The sequence below is a fragment of the Colletotrichum gloeosporioides genome (genome assembly GCF_011800055.1).
Source record: "Colletotrichum gloeosporioides strain Lc1 chromosome Unknown consensus_57, whole genome shotgun sequence".
Classification (NCBI taxonomy): Eukaryota; Fungi; Ascomycota; class Sordariomycetes; order Glomerellales; family Glomerellaceae; genus Colletotrichum; species Colletotrichum gloeosporioides.
Window position 1 is genome coordinate 449,188 of NW_025544702.1, and position 23,002 is coordinate 472,189.

General features: G+C 55.4%; 7 protein-coding genes across 7 annotated transcripts; 2 read left to right on the forward strand and 5 right to left on the reverse strand.

The window, feature by feature from the left end:
* Nucleotides 1-4,902: 4,902 nt before the first annotated feature.
* On the forward strand, nt 4,903-6,351 carry GCG54_00009746 (Cyclic AMP receptor-like protein A; the record flags this gene model as incomplete). The annotated part of the gene is made up of 5 exons (XM_045409685.1): nt 4,903-5,055; nt 5,104-5,467; nt 5,523-5,576; nt 5,626-5,846; nt 5,902-6,351. The coding sequence occupies 5 exons, from the start codon at nt 4,903-4,905 to the stop codon at nt 6,349-6,351; spliced, it is 1,242 nt and encodes a 413-aa protein (XP_045262209.1).
* Nucleotides 6,352-6,706: 355 nt separating this feature from the next.
* Nucleotides 6,707-10,449, reverse strand: GCG54_00009747 (Peroxisomal 2 4-dienoyl-CoA reductase SPS19; the record flags this gene model as incomplete). The annotated part of the gene is made up of 6 exons (XM_045409686.1): nt 6,707-8,221; nt 8,534-8,561; nt 9,322-9,957; nt 10,013-10,077; nt 10,138-10,331; nt 10,395-10,449. The coding sequence occupies 6 exons, from the start codon at nt 10,447-10,449 to the stop codon at nt 6,707-6,709; spliced, it is 2,493 nt and encodes an 830-aa protein (XP_045262210.1).
* A 1,317-nt stretch (nt 10,450-11,766) lies between these two features.
* Nucleotides 11,767-14,396, forward strand: GCG54_00009748 (uncharacterized protein; the record flags this gene model as incomplete). The annotated part of the gene is made up of 9 exons (XM_045409687.1): nt 11,767-11,820; nt 11,899-11,932; nt 11,991-12,032; nt 12,086-12,240; nt 12,292-12,329; nt 12,388-12,466; nt 12,520-12,683; nt 13,372-13,552; nt 13,773-14,396. The coding sequence occupies 9 exons, from the start codon at nt 11,767-11,769 to the stop codon at nt 14,394-14,396; spliced, it is 1,371 nt and encodes a 456-aa protein (XP_045262211.1).
* A 401-nt stretch (nt 14,397-14,797) lies between these two features.
* On the reverse strand, nt 14,798-16,028 carry GCG54_00009749 (Protein PER1-like; the record flags this gene model as incomplete). The annotated part of the gene is made up of 4 exons (XM_045409688.1): nt 14,798-14,855; nt 14,909-15,693; nt 15,749-15,832; nt 15,894-16,028. The coding sequence occupies 4 exons, from the start codon at nt 16,026-16,028 to the stop codon at nt 14,798-14,800; spliced, it is 1,062 nt and encodes a 353-aa protein (XP_045262212.1).
* Nucleotides 16,029-16,907: 879 nt separating this feature from the next.
* On the reverse strand, nt 16,908-17,705 carry GCG54_00009750 (uncharacterized protein; the record flags this gene model as incomplete). The annotated part of the gene is made up of 2 exons (XM_045409689.1): nt 16,908-17,541; nt 17,593-17,705. The coding sequence occupies 2 exons, from the start codon at nt 17,703-17,705 to the stop codon at nt 16,908-16,910; spliced, it is 747 nt and encodes a 248-aa protein (XP_045262213.1).
* A 1,581-nt stretch (nt 17,706-19,286) lies between these two features.
* On the reverse strand, nt 19,287-20,021 carry GCG54_00009751 (uncharacterized protein; the record flags this gene model as incomplete). The annotated part of the gene is made up of 3 exons (XM_045409690.1): nt 19,287-19,548; nt 19,658-19,911; nt 19,977-20,021. 3 exons carry the CDS (start codon nt 20,019-20,021, stop codon nt 19,287-19,289), a joined length of 561 nt encoding a protein of 186 aa, XP_045262214.1.
* Nucleotides 20,022-21,352: 1,331 nt separating this feature from the next.
* Nucleotides 21,353-22,603, reverse strand: GCG54_00009752 (uncharacterized protein; the record flags this gene model as incomplete). The annotated part of the gene is made up of 2 exons (XM_045409691.1): nt 21,353-21,943; nt 22,010-22,603. The coding sequence occupies 2 exons, from the start codon at nt 22,601-22,603 to the stop codon at nt 21,353-21,355; spliced, it is 1,185 nt and encodes a 394-aa protein (XP_045262215.1).
* Nucleotides 22,604-23,002: the final 399 nt, after the last annotated feature.

Genomic DNA, 23,002 nt, shown 5'->3' on the forward strand with positions numbered 1-23,002 from the left:
AGTTGTCATCATATGCTGTCATCATATTCAGGTTACTTTGCAGGCATGTACCACATACACACTGTTGCGTCAGTTTGGCAAGACATAAGAGAAAGAGACGAGTGTGTGCCCATGGGCACTCTGATTTCAAGTTTCAAGGTCGCTTCTCCAACATTCTCGTGCCAAGACGCTGTCCTATTATGTTCTGTCCTCAACTATTGGCGGGTATGCAATCCGGCAAAGTCGGTGTTAACAGCAGGGCCAGTATACGGAAATCTTCCTCATCTGGACGGCGGGCCTGTGTGACCCGACGCGAGTCTGCAACCCTCCAAAGCCCACGACAATGAACCCCCTCCGCGCCGTTCGTTGCGTACCCACGGGCAAAACCACAAGTTGCTGCCAATGGCTATACCATCCGGCACCATATGGTCCATATCGAGATCATGCAGCTAGCTGCTGCTCCCATGTACCGACCGAAAACGGGACTGGGCTACGGCGGGCTCATCACTCGACAGCGGCGCAGGTAGCCACGAGACCCGCCTCATGGGTATATAGCAGGGCCGCCATATACCCTCCTTACATGGCCTGCGGCTTTGTTTTGTCTTTCATGCGAGCCCTTTTCTGATGCTCACCTCCCTCCCCATGTTTCTGCGCCGCCTCAACCACTCTCGCTTCCCGCTTACAGCCCTGGATTCGCTCAACCCCTCATCCGTCCTAGTGCCCTCGAACCTGCCGGCCGGCGGCAAGAGGCTTGGAAGTCGCCCAAACCATTGGCGGTCGAGTCGGGAGCTATGAGCCGTCCCTGACCCTGGCGTCGGGATCTTCGCTTAGTCTGCGAGCTGTGATTCGAAGAGCCGTCCACCGCATCGCGATGAATACACCCGTCGCTTTTGGGGCGCTTACTATGGGACGGAGAGGCGTCGACAGACATCGAACAGGTTGCCATTTGGTGGTTCCGTCGCCGGTCAGGCACACCGCAGTCAGCCTGGCTGCATGCAGCCGGATCCTTTGATACTCGAAAGACTAGGACGCCGGGGTTGAGACTTGGTCACGTCGTACAGCTTGCCCCTTGAATCGCCTGCTGGGTGGTTCCGGAGGTTTCTCGCGATATTTCCAAGCCTTGCCATCGTATCGCGCATAAGGGTATTTGGATGGGTCTGCCTGGGGCCTCGCTTATGGCCTGATCGACGCAACATGCGACAGTCACCATAGCTGAGTGCAGCACCGCTGGCCTTTGTTGTCCGGTCATTTGCATGCACGAGTCTCAAACCAGGTTGTGATGAGATTGTGTCGTTGGTCGCAAATACTGCAGCACTCTGACTAATTGGTCATCTAGGAGCCTCCGTGGTCTTCGGACTCGATGCCCCGCTTGTCCTCGGGCAACCTTAATCCTTCATATCAACCATGACAGCAGGCTAAGTAAGTGCTGGTGAAGGGATGTGAGTCGGCCACGTTTGCAACATATGGGAGGACAGGCTTCGCGATGTCACCTTCGCAGGGTCATGGAAGATGGAGGCCATGTGCGACGCGCGCGGCGAGGTCTGTTGAATTTGCGTTTCTCGTTCCCTGAGGATGCGGCCGCCAGATGGAGCAGTGGATAGTGGAACTTAATGTGAGCATGACCATTGTCGATGGGTCGACGACGTTCATCACTCAACGCCGGCGGCAGATCATGGGCCGCTAGGCTCAATCCCAGCTTCAGGAGTTTGCCGATGCTGCAGCTGGGGAGTTTGACAGCTTGACAGATGGAGACGCTCTCAGTAAACCCACAGCATGGCACGCACCATGGGGGCAGATAAGTGTTGATCAGCGCCGTCTAGTGAAGCTTGCGTCGTCGGGTTCGCTCCGAAGTGCAGTGAGTTGGGCAGAAGCACACAGGCCACCTGCTGTCAGCTATGGTCTCGACTCATTGACGTGTGTTTCGAAGGTTTGCGAGCGGCCAGTACCAGTCGAGCAAGCAAAGAGAGAGAGCAGAAAAAAATGAGGCGATGCTGCGATGGAGCCGTGGAGCAAGTGATGGGGACACCACCCGGAGCATGCCTCTCCAACGTGGGACTCGAATTCGTACCAAAGCGGTCATGGCGGAGCGGGTCGAATTGACTTTGACAATAAGTGGGGGAATGGGGACGGGCTCGAGCAGCAGCAGGTGGGAAAAATGGGAAAAAGACCAGGAAGTGTGCTCCGAAAAGCGCAAGACGGGAGCGTAGACTGATCCAAGCTCCCACCCTGTCCAGCACCTTTCCTCCTGAGTTGGAAACAGGTTTTGTCTGTTTCGTCAAAGTCAACCAATGCCGGCCTGAGAGTCTCGACCCGCAAGCAAGTTGGGGGTAGGCATGAATGAAGTCCTCGACGCCGCAGGTGTGACGTGAGGCGTCCTGCTCCGGTCCGTGACTTCGGTGCCGGTAGTGCGCATCGGCCGCCGCCAACCTTCTCACCTGCGTTCGGTATGGGGCCAACGTCCAAAAACGGCGCCGTTTCCGGGGTTCAGCCACCATTTCAGCGTTGCATCGCCGAAACGGTATTCCGGGTACTGTGGCCTGACATAGACTGCCCTACGCACCTCTTCCAAGGGCGTCCCTAGGCCTGCATTTGATCGTCCCGGTGCTCCGGTCCCGTCACCACCACCGGAGACCTCAACTTAGCCTTTCCGTCACCTCGAAATGTAGCCGACGGCGGATTGCCCATCCCGACTCCCGACTCCAAGACGGGGTTCCTAGTTTGCCGTCCGATTCTTGAGAATTATCGTATGTTTCGACCGCACCCACCGAGTCAAGCGAGCCTTCTCGACTTCAAAAGCCCCTCGTTCCCCGTCCTTGTCATCGAATTTGTATTTTTCGACCCCGGCTGGGGGTGTTCGGACCTGGAATATATCGATGTAATATGGTTCGTTCGTTGTTCGTGTCTATTTTGCCGCTCTGCCGTCCAACAACCCTGATCCTTGACGCTAAGGCCCTCCTGGCGGGGACGACCAGCTTCCCCTTCGATAATGACACTTTTCTTCTCCATTTCCTGTCAGTTTCCCCTAGAGGCTCAAAACTGGGGTGCGGTGCCGACCTAGTCCTGGGCCGTCTCCGCCGCCTCGTCATCCCCTCGTCCTGGCGGCGCCGAATCCAACGCTCCGCACCCGTCAAAACGGCAAAGTGGAGGAAGAGGACCCGGCGTCCGTCGTACGATGATTTCGAGTCAGTCGGGTCATGTCCAGTCCTATGTTGTAGTGTAGGATGAGATTCCTGGCAGCAGCACGCAATTCGCATGCTACATCTTGATGAACCTTGATGGAACCGTGTCAGTGCCAACTCCACGTGTCGTTCCGTTCCCCGGCTCGAGAGATCCGAGCAACCGACGTCTTCGCACTCCCGAAGACGGTTCTGGCCCAAGCCGGCCCCTGGAAGTGCAGGGAGCGGCCGCCAGCAAACTCTCTCCTGCCACGAGCATCCAGCCAAAGAACCGTTGCCCCAGCCTGGGTCCGCTCGTTCGTTACCTTAATTAGACGAGACACAGGTACGTTGAACGGGAGGTTGCATCTTGGACAAACCGTTGGACTACCAGGAACCAGGGCGTTGGGTGACCGTGCCACCGTCCGACCCAGAATAGCTGTCATAATGAGGAACCAAGCGCCTCACCGCCCCAACTGCCCGACACGCCGGCTCTCAAGGTCGACTGCCGATCGAGAGCGGCGGCGAGACATTGTGATCGCTTGGACCCTCGGCCGGGGTTTTCCCGAGATCCATCCCACGATGGAGAAATGACAGGATACTAGCCCAACTTGGCTTCCCCAAGATCAAAGTTCAGGTCGATGGAGATTCTTCTGTTCGTCATGGCTGGGCCGGTGGGGTTGAACGAGTCGGCCACGGCCGAGAAATGAAGACAAGGTCGAAGTATTTTGGCCGGTTACGATACCCGGTGGGAGTTCAGGATGCGGTTAGCTGCGAATTGGTGTACTGGTCGTGGTTTAGCCTCGCCAGCGGATACGGAGTCGAAATCGGAAGAGGCTTGACCGCCAACGCAATGATTTGCTTGTGGGGATGGATAAAAACTTTGCGGTAATGTTGACTTCGTGAAGTGCGCCCTCAATCTCGAAAGGAAATAGAAGAAAGACTCGATGGGAGCGGCAGTCGTGTGTCAATGTCAAAGCACAAAGCACAAAGCAAGGATGCGACGACCACCTCTTGCGGAAAGTGAGAATGGCATCGAGGGGCGAGCAGGGCCTTCTTTCCTCATTCCAGTGTCTTTCCGGATGCGGCATCCCCCACTCCTTCTCTCTTTCCTCGCTGTTCGTCCAATGATCTTATCTAGATTACTCCATGAGACGGTACCCAATGGAGAGGAAGGGCCAGCCCGAGACCATTCGCATGTAGCGTTCAAGTACATCTGCCCAGATACACAGCTACGGAGTACCTTTGTACACATGCCTAAGGTACCTTGGGTAGGTACGCGAAGAATACCTTAGGTAGCTAGCAACTTTGAGGAACTCCACGTCCTCCCTCCAGCTGAGCTTTCGCTCTTCCCCAGAATGCTCACTGGAAACCCGTCCCTGCCTGCCTTTGAGGGCTCCTACCTGCTATGATTCCAGATTATGCTGCTACAGCACCTTCCGCCGTGGTGTTTGGTTGTTTTCTTCCGTCGATACTGATGCATTGCAGCTGCTGACTCCATCCCGAATCTCCTGAACTTCTTATCTCTCAAAGCAAACATGGATGGCTTCCTCTGGTTTCAAGTTTCCGTGCTGCGAATGATGGCAACCACGCGACATGACATTTTCCAGCAATCGACCCCAATGTCATTATCACTGCGACGTGCTATACTTAGGCTTGGATGAACGGTAGCCTGCACCGCGTCTCCTTCGACCCCATTAAAGTGTCCAGACAGACCAATCGTACTACACGATACACGGAGTGGACTTTTCAGCACACATCGCTCGCCATGCGTGAGACCATCGTCCGTCCCAGGAACGAGTGGGATGGGGCCTTATCGGCACCCCCAACCCAGGCCGAAGTCCGACTCCAAAGCATCATCATCCTCGTCGTTTCAGTTGTGTCGATTCTTGGCGCAGGATGGATCATGCTCAGTTTCTGGGTAAGTTAGAAACTGAACTGATGTCTCTTCAGCTGACAAGCTGCGAAGCTGTTTCCGAATCTGCGCTCATTCCGCCATCGTCTTATTCTTGGCCTGGCCATGAGCGACCTCATTATGGCCATCAACTTCCTCTGCTCCACTGCGCTGAATATATCCGGTCGACTTATCAGTGCACCCGAGAATGCCACCTTCTGTAGCTACAACGGCTTCATGACGCAGGTCTTCGTTATCCAAACCGACTACTGGGTTCTCACTATTGCCGTTTGCACGTATTTCATCCTTGCCGGCCACAAGAGACAGTCGACGTGGATTCAAAACCATGAATATCTTATCTGGTCGCTCCCCTGGTTTTTCTCAACTCTTTGGGCGCTCATCGGTCTCGTCAGAGACGCATACCGCGACATAGGCGCTTGTAAGTGACACCCCTGCGAAGTGTGGTTAGTTTCCAGACTCTAATCCACCTTTAGGGTGCTGGTTCAAATCTGATCGGACTCGTCTACTGGTCAACTTCGTCCCACGATGTAAGCGCCCTTTGGTTGTTCCCATGGGCTTCAGCTGAAACACATGCAGGGGTCATCATAGTCACTATGTTTGTCCTATATGCCTATCTCTACGTCGTTCTTTACAGAGCACATAATGAAATGAGCTCGGTGGTGGACGAGGTGTCTCCTCGTCAACGATGGTCCGGGCACACGACCCCAGCCAGAAGCGTTGATACCAGCTTCCAAGACGACAGCTTTCGTGGTGAGCGCCAGGCCCGTTCGTCAGCCACTTTGCCGAGATTGAGAAAGGTTTGAGGTCAAAAGTTGCGTAGACGCCGAAGACTGACCGACTAACTCTGTACAGATTGCCCGCTTGATGTTGTTGTACCCTCTCGCATACGCCGTCATCTGGTCACTTCCAACGGCGATTAGAATATACAACTCAACAACGGACGCTGCAGCACCTTTCGCTCTGCAGACTATCGATAAAGCAAGCATCGTTGTCCAAGGCTTGGTCGATGCGGTTATCTACGGCCTGAATGAGACTTCGTGGTCAAGTTGGCGTGCGCGCTTGTCACCTCATGGGTACCCCACGCTGGCGACGACAAATGCAGACGATGCAAACGATGCAAACGGCGCAAACGAATCACGAGCGAGAGAACGTGAACAGAGATCTCGTCGGCCGGTATGCGGGAGAAGAAGAGAGATTGCAGAATCGACAGGGTCAGGGCCTTCAACCGTCGTCGAGCCACAAGATGCGATTGAGCTAAGAGATTTTACGACTGAGCCGCACCGAAAAGCTATCAGAGAATAAATCGGGGTTCAAAATCATCGCAGCGTCAGAGAAGGGCGACACTTTTGGCATGGTTCTTGGAAGGCTCAGACCCATGTTCAGTTCAGTCATCACCATGAGGTGTCGTCCTGCACCTTCTTAGACGTAATTGAAATGCCCAGTCCATCGATAAATTATGCGACTGCCATAAACTGGAGAGCAAATACAGGGATACTCGTGAAATTGGTTTTCACGTAGACGTGATATCAACGCTAAATTACTCCGTTATGTGGCTCGAAAGCAGACTTTCGTCCTCACTACATGACATGTTCTTCATGAATCATTGACTTCCCCCCTTCCCCTTGATATGTTACACACCTCAACACAACAACTTCTTTCAAGCCTTGGTTCCGGAGGTCTCAGCGGCAGAGGCCGAGGGGACGTCCTTGGCCTTGGACTTCTTAGCCAAGCGCAGACCGCCGATGGCCATAACCAGAGCCTCGATGCCGAGGACGACGACAAGGGTGACGAGAGCGCCGATAACACCGGCAACGGGGGTGGAGATACCGTTGGCGTCCTTGCTGGAGGAGCCGGAGCCGGTGGAGTTCGCGCCGCCGTCCAGACCAAGCGCGGAGGCGCAGGTGCCCGTCGAGTTGCCGCAGGCGGTACACCAAGCCTTGGTGTCCTTGACGGCGAACTTCTGCATCTCGGTGACGAAGGTGTTCCAGGGGAGGAGCGTCTCGGACTGGCCGAAGAGGGGGTACGCGGTCAGGTTGTTCTGGCCGGCGGGGCCGTTGGCGAAGCGGAAGCGTACCGAGACGTCGTCGGCGGCAGGGGCGGAGGCGGAGGCGTTGGTGACGAGCTCGAAGACCATGGAGGAGGCGTAGTCGACGACCTCGGTGAAGCTGGAGGACGCCTTCTGCAGCTGCGCAAGGCCGAAGAAGGAGGAAAAGGTGGCGTAGGCGCCGAACTGGATGTTGGCCTTCGTGGAGGAGGCCTTTGCGGCGTTGGCGAGGGTCGAGTTGAGGGCGACGAGGATCTGGCCGGCCAGGACCTTGCCGGCGATGGCGCGGATGGGGTCGCTCTCGTTGTAGGCCAGGTTCCACTCGTGGACGTCGGCGTAGGCCTTGAGCTGGGCGAGGGTGCTATTGGTCAGCAGGCTCTCGGAGGAGATGGTGTCGTTGTGGATGGTGGCGACGTTGACGAGGTCGAAGATGGTGTAGGCGTTCTCGAAGGTGGCCGTCTTGGAGGTGAAGGTGCCGTTGATGACGGGCAGCAGGCCCTGGTAGAAGTCGGCGGAGGCGTCGCTGTAGTTCTTGTACTCGGGGGAGGAGAAGTAGTTGTTGGAGCTGACGACGGCGTTGCCGCAGCCGCTGCCGCCCTGGAGCCACTCGCTGTTCTCGGCGTCCTGGGAGGTGGCGGCGGTGCTGACGGCGTTGACTGGGACATACTGGTAGCCGCCGAGGGGCGCCTCGACGCTGGTGCCGTTGGCGAGGGTGTTGGCCGTGCCGGCAGGAGGGTAGAAGCCCTGCAGCCAGGCGTAGGCGGAGGACTGGAGGACGACGTCGGTGGGGGAGGTGACGGCGAGCTGCTCGGGGCGGACCTCGTCGGTGCTCAGGGAGCGGATCTGCTGGGAGGCGTTGGAGCTGACGTAGCGGGAGCGGTAGTAGAGGCCGGAGCTGTAGACCTCGTCGGCGCCGAGGTCAGTGAAGCGGACCGGGGGCCACTTTTTGGCGGTGCGGTCGCCGTGACGGTGGAAGACGTAAATTCCGAGGACCGTCTCGGCGGCGGCCGGGACGATAGGCAGGCCGAGGGCCAACAGGAGCTTGAGTTCCATCTCGGTTGTCTGTGTCTTGATGTCAGTAAACCACGCGCTGTTCGTCGTCGCATTGCCATTGAGAATCCGGGATGTCTGGCTTACTTTGTGTGGTTGATTAGGTTTAGGAATCTAAAGACTTGCGGTCGACACAATAGTACAACACGGTCCCAGCCGGTTCGTTATTCCCGTCTTGGAGAGGAAGACGAAGAATTCTCAAGGTGAGCAAGCGATGTTGGAGATGGAGAGAGAGCCTGGCACGTCCAGGGAAGCGCCCTCCAACAGCCAGAGCCGGGCATCGCCGACTCTTTAACCATCGCCGACCGTCGGCTTCCGCACCTCATGACTGGCGGAATGCAGAAAAAGAGAGACGGCGAATCCCTCAGAGACCCCTCAGCCCACCCATACCTCTTCTTCCCGGAGACCATCTCCATTGCTGCAGCAGTAGCGTGTGTCTCTCCACCAAGGCTTGACCCGCTTCATAGCTTCGGACCAGTCGATGGTTCGCGATAAAGGAGGGGTAAGAGAGAAGCACTGGCCACGGCGAGTACTTTGGTAGTAATTGCAACTTATCACCGGCCGCGCCCTATCAATAGCAACCAAGCAACCGCGGGAGGAATCTGCATTCGGGGTCAGGATGGACGTCGGGACGGGCCTGAAGCAGGCAACTCGTGCGTCCAATTAGTCAAATGATGAAGGGTGTCCCCACCCCATCTGCAACCTATCGCCTGCAGGTCGAGGGAAGTGGATGCCGGCTTGGCTCAAAGCTTGAGTTGCGCCGCACGCAGCCGGCCTATTCCAGAGCCGCTAATTAATCACCTTAGTTGACGAGGTGACAAAACAAAAAATCCCCTAGGCATGCAACCACAAGGGCGCGCCGCCGCTGCATCTCCGCTCCGCAGCTTTGGGCTGTCGGGCGGACAATTCAAGGCGGGAGTACCTCGTGCCGACAGCCGGAGATTGATAAGATTTCATTCTCGGATTGAAACAGCGTGGCTGGGACATTCAATCTGTTTGATTTTCCACAATTCGCAGTATCTAACATGCAGGCCGCATCAGCAACCGCCCACGCGATATCAACTTACAATCTTCAAACCCCAGTCTCTCTGTTTAATGTCCGCGGAGTTGTTGGAGCTGTGTTTTGCAGACCCCACAACTAGAAACCCCCCTGCCTTTCAAGCCACCGTCCATCTCACAATTTGGAAGTCGGCTTGCGCCCGCTCTTCACGTGCTTCGAGATCTCACCCTTGAGCAGGAACTCCGGGTATCTCATGTCTTCATCGGTTCCGACTCCGAGCGCGCTCTGCCGCCTCCACGCGCCACCGTCAACGGGAATCGCCTGGCCGTTGACGAAGCTGCCAGCATCACTGAACAGGTAGACGGTGGAGTCGGCGATATCGCGGATGTAGCCCCACCGGCCCTGGGGAACGACGGCATCGGCCCTCGACTGGTCGGCCTTGGCGCTGGAGAGACGTTCCATGCCCTCCGTGTCCTTGATCGGGCCCGGTGCGATGACATTGCTCGTGACACCATACGGGCCGTACTCCAGACACACGGAACCCATGAGGGCATCAACGGCAGCCTTGGCGGCCGAGACGTGTGCTTGCAATGGCATACCGGTGTAGTGGAAAGTTGCCGAGACGAAGATGATGCGGCCACCTGTCAGGCCGTCTTTGCTAGGCGTGGGGTTTCTCTTGGCCGACTCAACCAGGTACGGAAGAGTGGCTTTGAGGGTGTTGAAAGTTCCCAGCACGTCAATGTCCATGACAGCCTTGAAGGCGTTGGGGCTCATGGTGGACAAGGGTGCAATGAAGTTGCCGGCAGCGCCTGCACTACCGGGCCGTCAGTCTCGGAGCCGGATTGGACCCATTCAAAAGCGGCACTTACATGACAAAATCGATGCTGCCGAGCTCCTTGGCACATCTGTCGGCCGCGTCCTGCAGGTTCTGGGGCTGAACGGCGACATGTCAGTTTCCGATCTCTACGGGGGCGGCTGGTGCAGCGTTGCATACATTCCGGACGTCGCATCCACCGATGCCAATGACCTTGGCGCCTGGTCTCGCAGTGGCCAGGTCCTTGGCCATGGACTCTGTCTTTTCGACATTTCTGCCAATGATACACGCATTCGCTCCGAGGCGGACAAGAGCGCGGGTTTGGGCGCTGCAAATGGTTCCAGCACCGCCGGTGACAAAGGCAACTCTGTCATCTGGAAACACACGTGAGTCTCACCGGTGTTCCTGAGCAACAACAGTACCACGGGTAAACGTACTGAAAATCCCGTCCTTCCATACCGGACTCAGGTACTCGGACTCGGGAACAGGCATGATGGCAGAGAGTGTTTGTGAAGAACAACGCTTGAGGGTGAGGATGCGGTCTATTCCCAGGCAAACACGGCGCGGTGGATCTGCTTCCCACGAGATTGGTGAGGTAAGGCGGACTAAGCGTGAGAATACGACGACGACGACAATTCCGACTACAGGCCTCTGTGGATCCGATGGCTGCACAAAATGCCGGATGGTATGCCGATCTATGTGGCACAAGAAAAAAGAAACCAAAAAAAGGTCCGGCAGGAGTAGCGGTTGCTTTTGGGTGTCGGACGGCAGAGTGCAGCTCAGATCGCGGACGGTAGTGACGCGACGAACCTCGGTAAGGTCGGCGAACGGAGCCTGCCGCACGGTGCGAGCAATAGTGATTAGTCGACGGGTGTGCTTATGTCAGCTTTCTGCCAGCCGACGGGCCAAGGAACCCAGGTCCAAATGGCGGAACAGCACCTCACTCAACCATGGAGCGTGCTACAGCTGATTGGCGGGCATGAGCTACAGCGCGGAACAGCGCTGTGAGCTTGCCTAGGTTCATTGCTGAGCTCCTGAACGCACCACAACACCCTCACACTACCCCCTCCTACTTACCCCAGACGGACGCTAATTTAGCGCCCATCATCCCCGGAGCTCTCTCCTGATCCCCTGACGAACATCGAAACCGAAGAAATAGAGTGCCTCACACTTCTTCAAAAGGAATTGAGGGCGGGCCTATGTGAGCAGCACCCTAAGAAACCAACTCTTCTGGATCACTCGCTTTTTCGTGTAAACAGCTTTCGTTTGCCTCGGATTCGCCTACGTTCCCTGCGCTGGAACGACTCCTTTTCCCGTGGGGAATGGACTCTACTTCCACTGCCATCGTCCAGCGGCTCGACTAATTGTCAGCCTTTAACGACGCAGGCTTTCAAATTCCTCAAGCACACATAGAACCGCACAGATGCAGGATCTGTTCCGTCTTTATGGAACAGTAATACACCGCCTAGAAGATTAAGCAGGGACTTTGATCACAATCGACATCCCAACCCCTGAGTCGGGATGTAGCCCTGGCTGGGCAGCCCAGATGCGCCGACAACAATACCCACCTCGTTGTTGAATCTGTCAAATCAAAGCTTTCGAGGCCCTTGACTTATATGGATACTTTGCAAAGGAGTGAATGGGAATCGAGAGCGCAGTGCGCCAATGCTATCAACGTGCATGTTTTCTTCAGAGCAATGGGAGGGGTAGCATCTGTGGCTCTTGGACAGATAAATGGCACCATGCCCGTCAAACCTAAGGCAAGATTCATCATCTCTCAAGGAACGTTATGACACCCAAACGCCCATGATGCGCCAAGATTCTCTGGTCAACGACGGTCCGGTTATTGCCGCTGGCGAGAACGTAAGACCAATCGAACATGGGCTTTCTAGATTCATCTCATGGGTACTTATTATGGGACACGGATGATACCACATCGAGAATGGGAGAACCTATCACTCATACAAGGAGGGCAGTAAGTGTAACTATCAACCGGCTGGATGTATGGCATAAACGTGGCCTTACGTGCGTAGAATACAGCTATTCCAATGACGAAAAAGAGAACGAAAGGCTCGGTACGCTTCAACCCTGCGGTTCAAAAACCGAGCTTGTCTCACAGCTTCTCTAGATCTGCAACATAACCTGATGCTTCTCACCTTGCACGAGAAGTTAGGTCTAGCCCCGCCTAACAACCAGGATTACAGGGTCAAGCGTGTGCTCGACGTTGGAACTGGCACCGGACTCTGGGCGATCGACTTTGCTGACGAGCACCCCGACGCAGAAGTAGGTGAACCCTGCAAGCCATGAAAAATGGAACGCTCACACTTCCCGCAGGTTCTCGGAACAGATCTCTCTCCAGTTCAGACAACACAGTAAGTACAACATATTATGAATTCAGCTACTGCCGCTACTGTAGCTTACGTTTGGCAGTGTTCTACCCAACGCCAAGTTTGAGATTGACGACGTGGAAGAACCATGGACGTACAGTCAATCTTTCGATTATATCCATGTCCGCGGGATGACATCGAGCATAATCCATGGGCTAGAGACGACCATCATAAGCTCTTCGGCGAATGGACTGAGGAGAACTTCATGGAGGGTATCGAGGCTTGGACCCTTGCTCCATTGACCAGGGCTCTGGAATGGACGAGAGAGGAAGTCTTGGTCTTCCTGACACAGGTGCGGAAAGAACTGAGGGACAGAAGCATACGTGCATACCTTCTCATGTGAGTTGGAACCTTTCGTCTTCCTGGTTAACAGCAAAATCTGACAGTGCCAGTTTCGTGATTCATGGAAGAAAGCCTCTCCAGGCAGGCGACGAAGGGGAACAGTGACGAAGAGAAGCAACGAGGAAGATAAATAGTGAGGTTCAGCATGAGAACGATAGCCAGAAGGGACTCAGTCGCATGTTCTTAGACAGCTTGTTTTTGTTCTCCATTCGACAAGTCCTGGACATAATTTTATCGGCGATGAGTCGGGATTCCGGTGATTGATAACACAATCTATGTCTCTTATGCAGCACAACTTGTGCACGATTCTCAACCTCGGTGCAAGTTGGAGTGCGAGCAGAAAGCACGGATAATTTTAAGCTCAGCTTACCCCATATGATAGACCCACATAAGGTACCCAACCCCAAGCAGCCAACCAAACCGAAGCAAAACAACCAAAACAGCCCCTCTCTTCTGTATTCCCGCGCAAGCGGCAAGCGGCAAGGCGGGAACGTCGTCAGAGAGCGTCAGTCAATCAATCATTCCGACCCAACCCCATCCCCAAACCGAGACCTTTCTCTCGCGCCGTGCCTTACTTTCCCTCGACACCCAAGTGGTCAGGTCCCAAGCCAAGGTCAGATCAGGTTCAACGAAGGGTCACACCAGAACCCCCTCCATCAGCGACCAACCGACGACTACCATCCAGCAAGCCGTCAGATTTCGATTTCTGCGGCGACACTTCGACTCTTGCATCCTCATCATCATCGCACTTCTTTCTCTCCAACCTCCCCTCATTCATCTCCGAGTCTTCACCCCCCGCCACCATGACTTCTAAAGGAGTCTCGCTCCTGAAGTTCGTGGGAACTGTTTCCCTCGGTCTTCTGACTGTACGTCGCTGCCCCTGCTCTCTCTCTCCCCCGCTCGAACGCACCGACCCGGCCGGTCGTCGGGTCACCAGTGACGCCACTATTCCCATCCCCTCCAACTCCCCGCACTCGCATCCTGAACCCCGGCACTACTCGACAAAGACCCTGGCCCATAACTTTGCACTTACGATCCAAGCATCGCATCGCATCGCTTCGTCAAGCTGACTTTTGTAATCAACAGGGCCTCTCCTACTCCCTCTCGACTGTGACCGTCCCCTCGATCCTCTCCCTCCCCTCCGCATCCGACGCACTCCGAGCCTTCCAGAACCTCTACCCTAGCGCGAATACCCGTTTGCGCATTCTCACCGGAGTGTCCACCGCCTCGTTCCTCTTCGCCTTCTTCCTCTCTCCGCGCGCCTTCCGCCACCCCTACCTCGTCTACGCTTCCGTCCTCTGCCTCGCCTCCGGTGCCGCCGAGCAAATCACACCCTATGTCCTGAGCTCTCCTGAGTCCTCCTCGGAGGCTATCGCCGCTCGTCGTCAGGCCCGCCGTGAACGCGAGGACGCCCGCAAAGCCGCTCGCATCGCCCGCCAGGAGGCCCGCATGGAGGCTAGCTACGAGGTTCTCGGCGACACCCACAGCGACGCTGCGAGCGACGGCGAAGCCGCCGCCGCCGCCGCTTTTGCCGAGGAGGAGGAGAACTTCAACGGCGAGGAGATCCGCGTCGTGGTTGATGGCTTCAGGAAGACCCAGATTGTGCAGACGGCCATCGCCTCGGTCGGTTTCCTGATGTCCGTCATCGGCATCTGGGGCGACGGCGCCATCCAGGTCTTCCAGACCGAGACCGTTATTGTCGGTGTATAAGAAGCGTTGATGACCTGCGAAGAGATATGATTATTGCAAGATTGTTTGCGTATAGGAGTCAAGATATTGAGGGGGGCTGGGAACACGATGCTACATCACTACCACTGTCTACGAGGCACTGTCGAACTCTTTCATTCTCCCTTACTTACCCCGACTAATTAGAGTCGGGCAACTGGCAAAAATAGACCACCGAAGCTATATTAGGGAATAATTTCGCCTTTATACTGCTCACCTAGGCACATGAGAATTCGACGCTGATACACGGCATAATTGATTCATTTCGCTGTATTGGGATAACTAAACCGTGGCCAGGCATGTGATGCTAATCCTACTGGGCTAGGCCAGAGTCTGCGATGCGCTCACTGTCCAAAGATGTCGAGACTTTCAAGCCTGATGACTTCCTAAGACTTGAGTCTCTCGCTTCCGGCCATGTCATCCTGGGCATCCTTAATCAAGAACCTGCAAAGTCATTAACACAGTGTTATGGATCAGATCGTTAAGGCCAAACTTACCTGTACATCAGTATTGTCGGCGGAATGGTGCCCAGATGCCAAAGACTATGCGCGTCAAGAGCGCCAAATAAGGGCGGAAAGTCGAACAACTCGAGACTCATGACAGTAACGATGATGGCGACGACGATACTCGGCCAGATAGCCCATACCCTGCGCGTTTGCCTGTACTTGTTGTAACTGAACCACAGCCACATCAGGTTCTGGATCACTCCGACGACAACGTTTGCCGCCATGTTGTAGGTATAATCCCAGCGCACACCCTTCAGGTACGCAACGTGCCCCGCATACAGCAAGACGCACAGCAGAGTCCACGCCCTCAGAACGGACCGTCTCCGCGGCGTTGGACGGTCTAGACGCATGACGCGCACCACGGTGTAGTATAACCCATACAGCACGTTGGCGCCGGCGGCGAAATAGTCAAGCTGCTCCGTCGCAGCAAAGTCGCGCGTGTGGAAAATGGCGCTGAAGGTCCACGAGGCCACTCCGACGGCCGCGAGCCAGGTGTACCAGGGCATCAGCGGGTACGAGGCCGGGACGGCAGCGCGGAACTTGCGCAGGCCGTCCCAGTGAGCCCAGAGGTTTCCTAAGCTGAATATCGTGCTGAAGGGCTCCTGGCATCCGAGGAAACGGTGGAAGGGCCACTTTCCGTGGAACTGGACGACGCGCTCGCCGGCGGCAACGCGCTTCTTGGTTATGATGTGCTGGCAGGTGTAGTCGCATTCGGAGGAGCATGTCCAGAGGAGGAGACGACGGTGGAGGGCTGCGAGGCGGGGAAGTTTGGTCAGCTTCATGTGTGTGGTCTTCCAAGGGGGTCAGCAAAGGGGGACGGAGGCGACGTACGGATCGGGGTAGCATCTTTGCCGGGAGCGCAGTTCTCATCGTGGCAGACCTGGATCGCGGGGAAACGAGGAAGAGAATGTCAGCCTATGGAGGTCGTAGACCATGCTTTGGGGGTCATCTCGCGCGCGGGTGTGGTGGCACCAACTTGGACGCATTCGCGGAACTCTGGCATGCGATCGCCGTATGAGGCCTCGACGGTTGTCGCGAAAACCAGGAGGGCGGCGAAGACGGCTAGGAACAGAGGAGACCGTGATCGTCTCCCCGCTCGTGGAAACTTCATGGCGCGGGCATTTATCGATTCGTCGTCTCGTTGCTGGTGTTGTTGTCGTCGTCGTCCTCGCAGTCAGCGTCGCGTGAGGCGGGTGCGGGAGGGTTAAAGTCAGAGACTTGCTGAGGTGGTACGGGTTTCTTGGATTGCTACGGGACACAAGGGTTCGGAGGTCTCGGGCGCTTGCTGCCTTGCTTGTCACTGCTTGAATGGAGGCCCGGTCATTTTGCTGGCGGGGAATTAGCATGTGTGATTGGCCTGTTTTCTGGGGCATCCCAAGACGTGGGGTTCAGCTTAATTATCCGATCTCTTTTCCAGGGGCTCCCAGTCGTCTTCAACTTTTCATCATTTGTTTATTTCCTTCTGGCGATGCATCGGGGATTAGGTGACTGCAGCTGATAGATCGCACTGGTTTTTGCTTCCTGAGTGATCCTTCTTCTGGGAATGGAGATAGAGGTCAACCCATCTGCCACTTCACCGTCCCAGCTGGGCTTGGGCCAGAAAGCTCTGGTCGTTGTGAAGTCCCTGCCATGATGCTTGGAATGCAGCCTAATATTGTCGAACCCCCCACCGCCTCTGGGCCCATTAAAGATCAATGAGGGCGCTTGCGGGTGGGACAGAATGGGCAGTGGGCCGAAAAGAAATACACGCGATGCCAAATTTGTCTTTGCAATGACGGAACAAAACTAGTATCGTCGGTATGGAGAGGTTGAAAAGTCCTCTCGGGTATCATAACTATTAATCCCTATGAACAGCTCTATTGCTTCGGCTCATGGCCGTTGCCAAGACACGCGCAGCATCAAGCAACCAACAATGACCGGAGCACTGCTTGCAGCCAACGGAGTTTTTCTTTCCTTCATGTCCCAAACAACTGTTCGTCAATTCCCCCCTCTATTCCACTTCGGATTCGAACATGGACTTGAGTGTAATCATTTGTTCGTAATACTCTCTATCCAGGGGGCTGGTGGTTTGGGCGCTGAAGCCCTCTTGGTAGCGCATTAGAACACCATGAGCTCGTAGGAATGGGTGCTTGTAAGCGTCGAAATTGATGACCACCGGCGTGAAGAGCTCAGGAAAAGTAGCGTAGTCCAGGAATGCCGGGTTGCGGTGGCACTTCTCCTGGATTTGGGAAGCCCTCACATGCTCCAGGTGGCGTACAACTTCCAGTTGAAGTTTGTTCGGTTTCGTGTCCAAGTAGAAATCTCCCGATAGCCATTCTTTGGCGAATTCATCAGCCTCATGCCTTCGGATATAGCTGATGAACTCCTGTTCGAATTCAGGCGACCATTTGCCCTCGCCCATGAATGCATGGCGGCCATCCCTCGTGGAGAAACGTCGATCAAACATCTTCAGGACAGCCCTTTTGGGGATATCCGGGGGTCCATTGGAAATATAGACTTCCATGACGTTCCAAGTGTGTGATTGGAAGACTCGCTGGATGATCAACGTCATTGCCTGTGGGACTTGACGGTCGTCTTTCTCCAGCCTGTGGACATAGATGACGTTGCCACGATAGTAAGGAGAACTGTGAATGTCAGCCGGATGCGGTTGGTCGTAAATGTTTCTTGTCGCTTACTGGGAGTATGCTATTCGGATCCAGTCCACGACACTGTCGAAGACGTATCTAATTCTATGAAGTATGCGCTGAATGGCTCCCAAGACGCGTTCGATTCCTGAGCGAAGAAACATGGCGATCTGGGGCCCGAAATAAGAGCTCCAATTGTAGTTTGTTGATGTTTATACGAAAGTTTCTGTGCCGGGGTTTGAAGCACTGCTAATGGCGAATTGATGCATAAGAAGATAGCGTCGTTTATGAAGTGGGATGGAAAAAGATCGTTGCCAGGAAGCGTGCATGTACCTTCAAAGTGGGCCCCGCATGTTGAGCCTACCCGATTTGGTAATCAGCTAAAGCTCCAGTGGGTACCTACCTGCCTACCTACAAGAAGGTGTGGCGCTAGCAACGGCCATGTACTGACTTCTTCCAACTGGTCGTCTCGGCGAGTACTGCTGTAAGTGGCTTCGGTGAATGCAAGACTGCTGCATTCAAGGATACGAATTGAAAGATGGCAGGCATAAGGGGGCGTTTTGGTAATGGTCGACCTTTCTTGTCACTTTCACTTACACAACCCTTAAAGTTGGCGGAAGTGCGTTTCAGTTGCACAGCCGTGGGAAGCATTCACACCGTCGATGAAGGTTGATATGCTTCTAATAACCCAAATTTCTGGATAGATAAGCGGATGGAAATATGATTCGATTTCGATTCTAGGCTTTGATCCAGTGTCTTTTCAATCTCTAGCCCGACTCAACCCAGCCGCACAGATACTCACCGGACGCCATCCCTTCCGCATAAGGTTTCATCACGCGAGACGGAAACTCTCCTAGCGGGGGCGAATTCGCAACTTCTGCTAGAGCTATATCCAACTCTTCTACAAAAAGAAGAAGCTCACCGACTCGGAGAGCTTTCAGATGAGACCCGTCCCAACTATCCCGCTCGTCGGAGGCTGGCACGAGGTCCAACTAGGAGACATCAGATCGGCGGTTTGCCACGGACCGAGAAAAAGTGTTTTTGGTTATGCACGTAGGGTCCTGCTAACGTGGTAGAGAAGAAAGTCTCTCTCTCTGCCCAGTTTACTACGGACGTCTGGGCGCCAGCCATTCAGCTCATAGTAAATACAGCCACGTCCGATACGAGATTGATGTCAATTCAAGTCATACGGCAGTCAACAAGGTGCGCCTCCAGGCGGAGAAGAAAAAGTTAGAAGGGAAGAAAGATAAGTATATCCATCCAGGAAACACATCGTGACAGCCTTCTGAAGTGTTTCTAGAACCAAAGCGACGATAAGGCTGTTATCGAAATCTACCCTGAAGAAACGCAAGAAACATAGCTTGGTCATATTTTTGGGGGCCAGACGTATCCATCAAGTTTCCCGAACACATCATCCTCGGAGGCCCTGAAAGATTCTCTCCGGTATCGAATCTTCTTCTGTAGTGGCTGAGTCGCAAAGGCAGACTGACGTTGAGCAAGACCTACAGACTCTGCACTGCTCTGAAAGTCCCATCACCATCACCAACGCAGAGCATCCAAGTGACCGTTCAGGAATCATGTCAAATGTCCTTTCAACTTGAAAGCTAAAAAGTCTGGGTTGTCGCAAGGCTAAGAAAATCCCAATTTCTCCCAACGCCATGCCCTCAGACTCATCATATATGCCCCTAATATACCCCAAAACCCGTAATATACACAGAGAAACTTTTTCGTCGTCAACCCAAGCCTCACCACAAATACGGCGGCGGTATCGCCAGCATCCAAGTGTCAAGCCACCTCGACGCCGCAAATCCCGCAATGAACCCTCCCATCGCAATCGAAAACATGACGGCAGCCGTCAAGCTCGGGCTGACGTCGTGATCCAACCACGTCTTCCTGAACCTCAGCTTGCCCACCCTCATGTGGAACATCTCCTCTACGTCGACGATCCCGCGGTAGTTCGGCTTCAGCTCGGTCGAATCGCGCTCCGAGAAGTGTTTTCTCTGCACCCTTCATCGCCGTGTCAAAGGATCAGCCCTCGCTTTTAGCCCCGTCTGGTCAGTCTCTTCAACACTGGGGGGGTTTGGAGAAACAGGGTAAAGGCAAAAAAGAAACTTACAGCAACGTGAGGCAAATGTCACCCTGCAACCTCGCCTTCAGCTCGAGCTCGGCGTCGAGGTTCAGGCCGATTTGCAGCCGTGCGGGCTTGGACTCGGAGAGGCGCGGGATTACGGTGGGGGCAGGGAGGGTTCCCTTTGGCTGGGCGACTTGCTTGTTGCGGTTGCGGCGGCGGCGACGGCGGGTGCTGCCATCTGAGGAGACGCTTGAAGCGCCGCCGATACTGGATGCAGAGTCGTCTACTACATTCTGGGCCTGAGGAAGCTTTAGTCAGAGGGTTTTCTCCTGAGGGGGTTTCGCCCTCTTGGTAATGTAGCTACCTTTGTGCTCGTCTTTGTGTCTATTGAGATGTTGCAGGGAGCCATTTTCTCTTCTTCGGAGTCCTTCTTCTGGGCGCGGGAGGGAATGTAGTGTGGAATCATCGATCGTCTGTAAACAGAATTGGGGTGCAAGACGTGTTGGCGGTCTTGCCTGTGGTTTCGATTAAATGTCTAGAGGGGCTTTGATGCTGCAAGTCTTTTTCGGATATAATTTCAGAACAGAGCTAAGGAACAAGCAGATTTCCAACAATAAAAACATCTCTCCAGAGGTTGGGATGACAACTCTCCTATATACCCTCCCCGGATCCCCCCGACTCGCCGCACCCGCAAAAACCACCACCACCACCCCGGCAACTTCTGAAATCTGTTTCCGAAATCCAGCACTCCGTGAAATGCCCACCTCTGCAAATCATCCCAAAAAGTTTCCCAGACTCATCCTACTTACACGGACCCCTTGGAAGCCCCTTCGTTGCAGCGTCACGTGATGGGTCGATGGTGGAGTAAAACGGATCGAAACCTCGTACGATGCCGTTCAACGCTGAAACGGTAATGCAACCTCGACGTCGCCCATCACCCAGCGTGTCAGACAAGGGGGAGCCAGACTCCAATGATCTGGCCTCCCACGGCCCGTCTCTGCCAATGCGGATTCCTGTCGCCGGGTGCAGGGTGTACTAACGGGATTTCGCCATCCTTCAGAAGAGCCTCTCAGAACCCCCGGCAGAGGAAGATCAGGGTCCTCGTTACCGAACGTGGTCGTCGTCCAAGTAAAGAGGGTCAAACACTCATCAGTGACCCCTCGTATGTTTGAATTGTCGAGCACGCGTCCATCGAGTAGAGATAGCGGGAATCACAGGAGACGGGCATATTTGGATACGGGTTATCGATTGGCCATTCATATTATCGAATTCTCTTGATATTCGCCTCGAGCTTTTCCACGCGACGATGAAAAACACACCAAAACTCCACATGTATGCGCCGCGCATGCTGACCCGCCACCTTTCGTCCCATCCCAACCCAACCCAAACGAACACCCCTGCCGCCAAGGTATCTAGTTGGGAAATCTAATCATGCAGTACGAGAACCAACGAGGTGTGTGTCTCGATGGAGGCAGCCATACCATAACCCATTGAGAGCCTCGCTGCGGTGCTTTGACAAGCAGGATGAACCTTTCCGTCCTTCCGAAAGGCCTAGACTTTCCCCGGCTTTTCTACCGATGCCCTCCGCCAGCTCAACAACGCTTCAGATTCAGCCCTCGGGCCTGGGGAAACGGGACATCGGATGTCCCAGTCCGCAGACTCGAAGACACACACGATGACCCAAAATGAAAAGACTTTTGTGTCGATCTTCGTTTTGTTCCTCTTAACCTCTTTTCACTCTCAAGTGCTCAACAAGTCCCTCACTGACATGCCACGCCCAGCGCCGCGAGAAGCGTTGGTGCCGTCACCGCCAACAGTACCTCTCCTGTCGTTGTTCAGCATCAACAAGGCGGCCGTCGCCTCTTGGTCGAGATCCCGCTGCGGCGCCAGCGCGGGGCTGGTAAGCGTCGAGAGCGAGCCCGAGGCGATGCCGTGGGGGTAAGGATACTGCTGCGGGCCAAAGGCCGGGGACGTCGTCGCCGACGATGCGCTGTAGCTGTAGTGACGATGGTCCGTCGACACAGACGAGTACGAATCGTGGCGGTGCCTCGAGTCCTGTGCGAGCAGCGCGGGGGACGGCGATACCGACGGCTGCTGGGACCGGGAGTGTTGGGCGGGAAAGGTGGGTGACGGGGCCTCGGAACCGGTCATTTCGACGTCGTCGGGTTCTTGTTGGTACTTCGGGACGAACTGCGGGATGGAGCCCCACGGATCGCGGCCCGACGGCGTCTGCAGGCCGGACTCGGTGGGGGAGACCCCCTCGGACGCGTCCCGCTGGGCCTTCAGCTTGGCGACGCAGTCTTCGAGGTATCTGACGTATTCGATAGAGGCCTGTGTTAAGCCCGGGTCAGCATCATGTTCTTTGTTGCCATGTTATGTCGAGTTGATCGCACTCACTTGCAGAATAGCCAGCTTGTGCATCTCTCCGGTGCATGCCGGGATCATGCCCTTCAGCACAGCAAACTCCTCGTTCATTTTAGATCGGCGGCGACGTTCAATCAAACTGTGCGCCGTTTTCCTCGCAATCTTCCGCCCGGCCGCGCTCGTCGCCGATGGCTGCTTCTTCTTGGACTGCTCCTTCGTGGACGCGGCGGCTTTCGCCGGGCCCGATGACTTGGTACTGGCGGGAGCCTCTTCCGGCTCCTCCTGCGGCCGGGGCTTCATCTGAATAATCTTGCGGGACCTCGTGGGCGGCGGGGGAAGGGCGAAGTTCTCGTTCGCGGCCTTCTGGGCGGCTGAAGACCTCCGCCGGGACTTGACTGCTTCAGCGGGCTGTACGGGGTACGGAGTGACCTTGGAGGGAGAGATGGGTTGGAAGCCGGAGTGGGGGGATGTCCTCGTGTCGGTGGGCGAGACTCTCGAGGCGTCCTGCGTCAAGGCTGCCGGGGGCAATTCAAAAGCCAGCTGCAGCGAGGCCAGGTTCTTGGAGCCATCTTGGCCCTTTATGTCTGTTGAGGATGCCGGCGTGGGCGGCAGCGTGGGACGCGGCATTCTGAGATGGTAGAATGTGACGACGGGGGGACGGGGCGCGAGCGGCCTTGAGAGAAAGACCAGACTCCCCGAAAGGTATTAGTAGAGTACGGCGAGCCGAGTGAGGAAACTGGACGCCTAGGCTGGACGACAAATCGGTTGACGTCGGTTGTGAGGCTGTGCCCGCGGGAAATCGATGCCGGATGGTGAGGGACTGAGGTCGCTGTCGGCTGGTGAGGCTTGGCGTTGATGAGAAGCGCCCGTCGGGGTTTCTGGCCAAGTAGGAGTCAAAGTCCGATTCGTGGTGTACGGTCACAGGATGGGTCCGTGATTGCAAAGGGGAAAGAGAGGCACGCGACGATGGGGAGTTGAGGGCATAGTTGAAGGGTTTGTGGAAGTAAAGTAGCAGAGGCGGGGGGG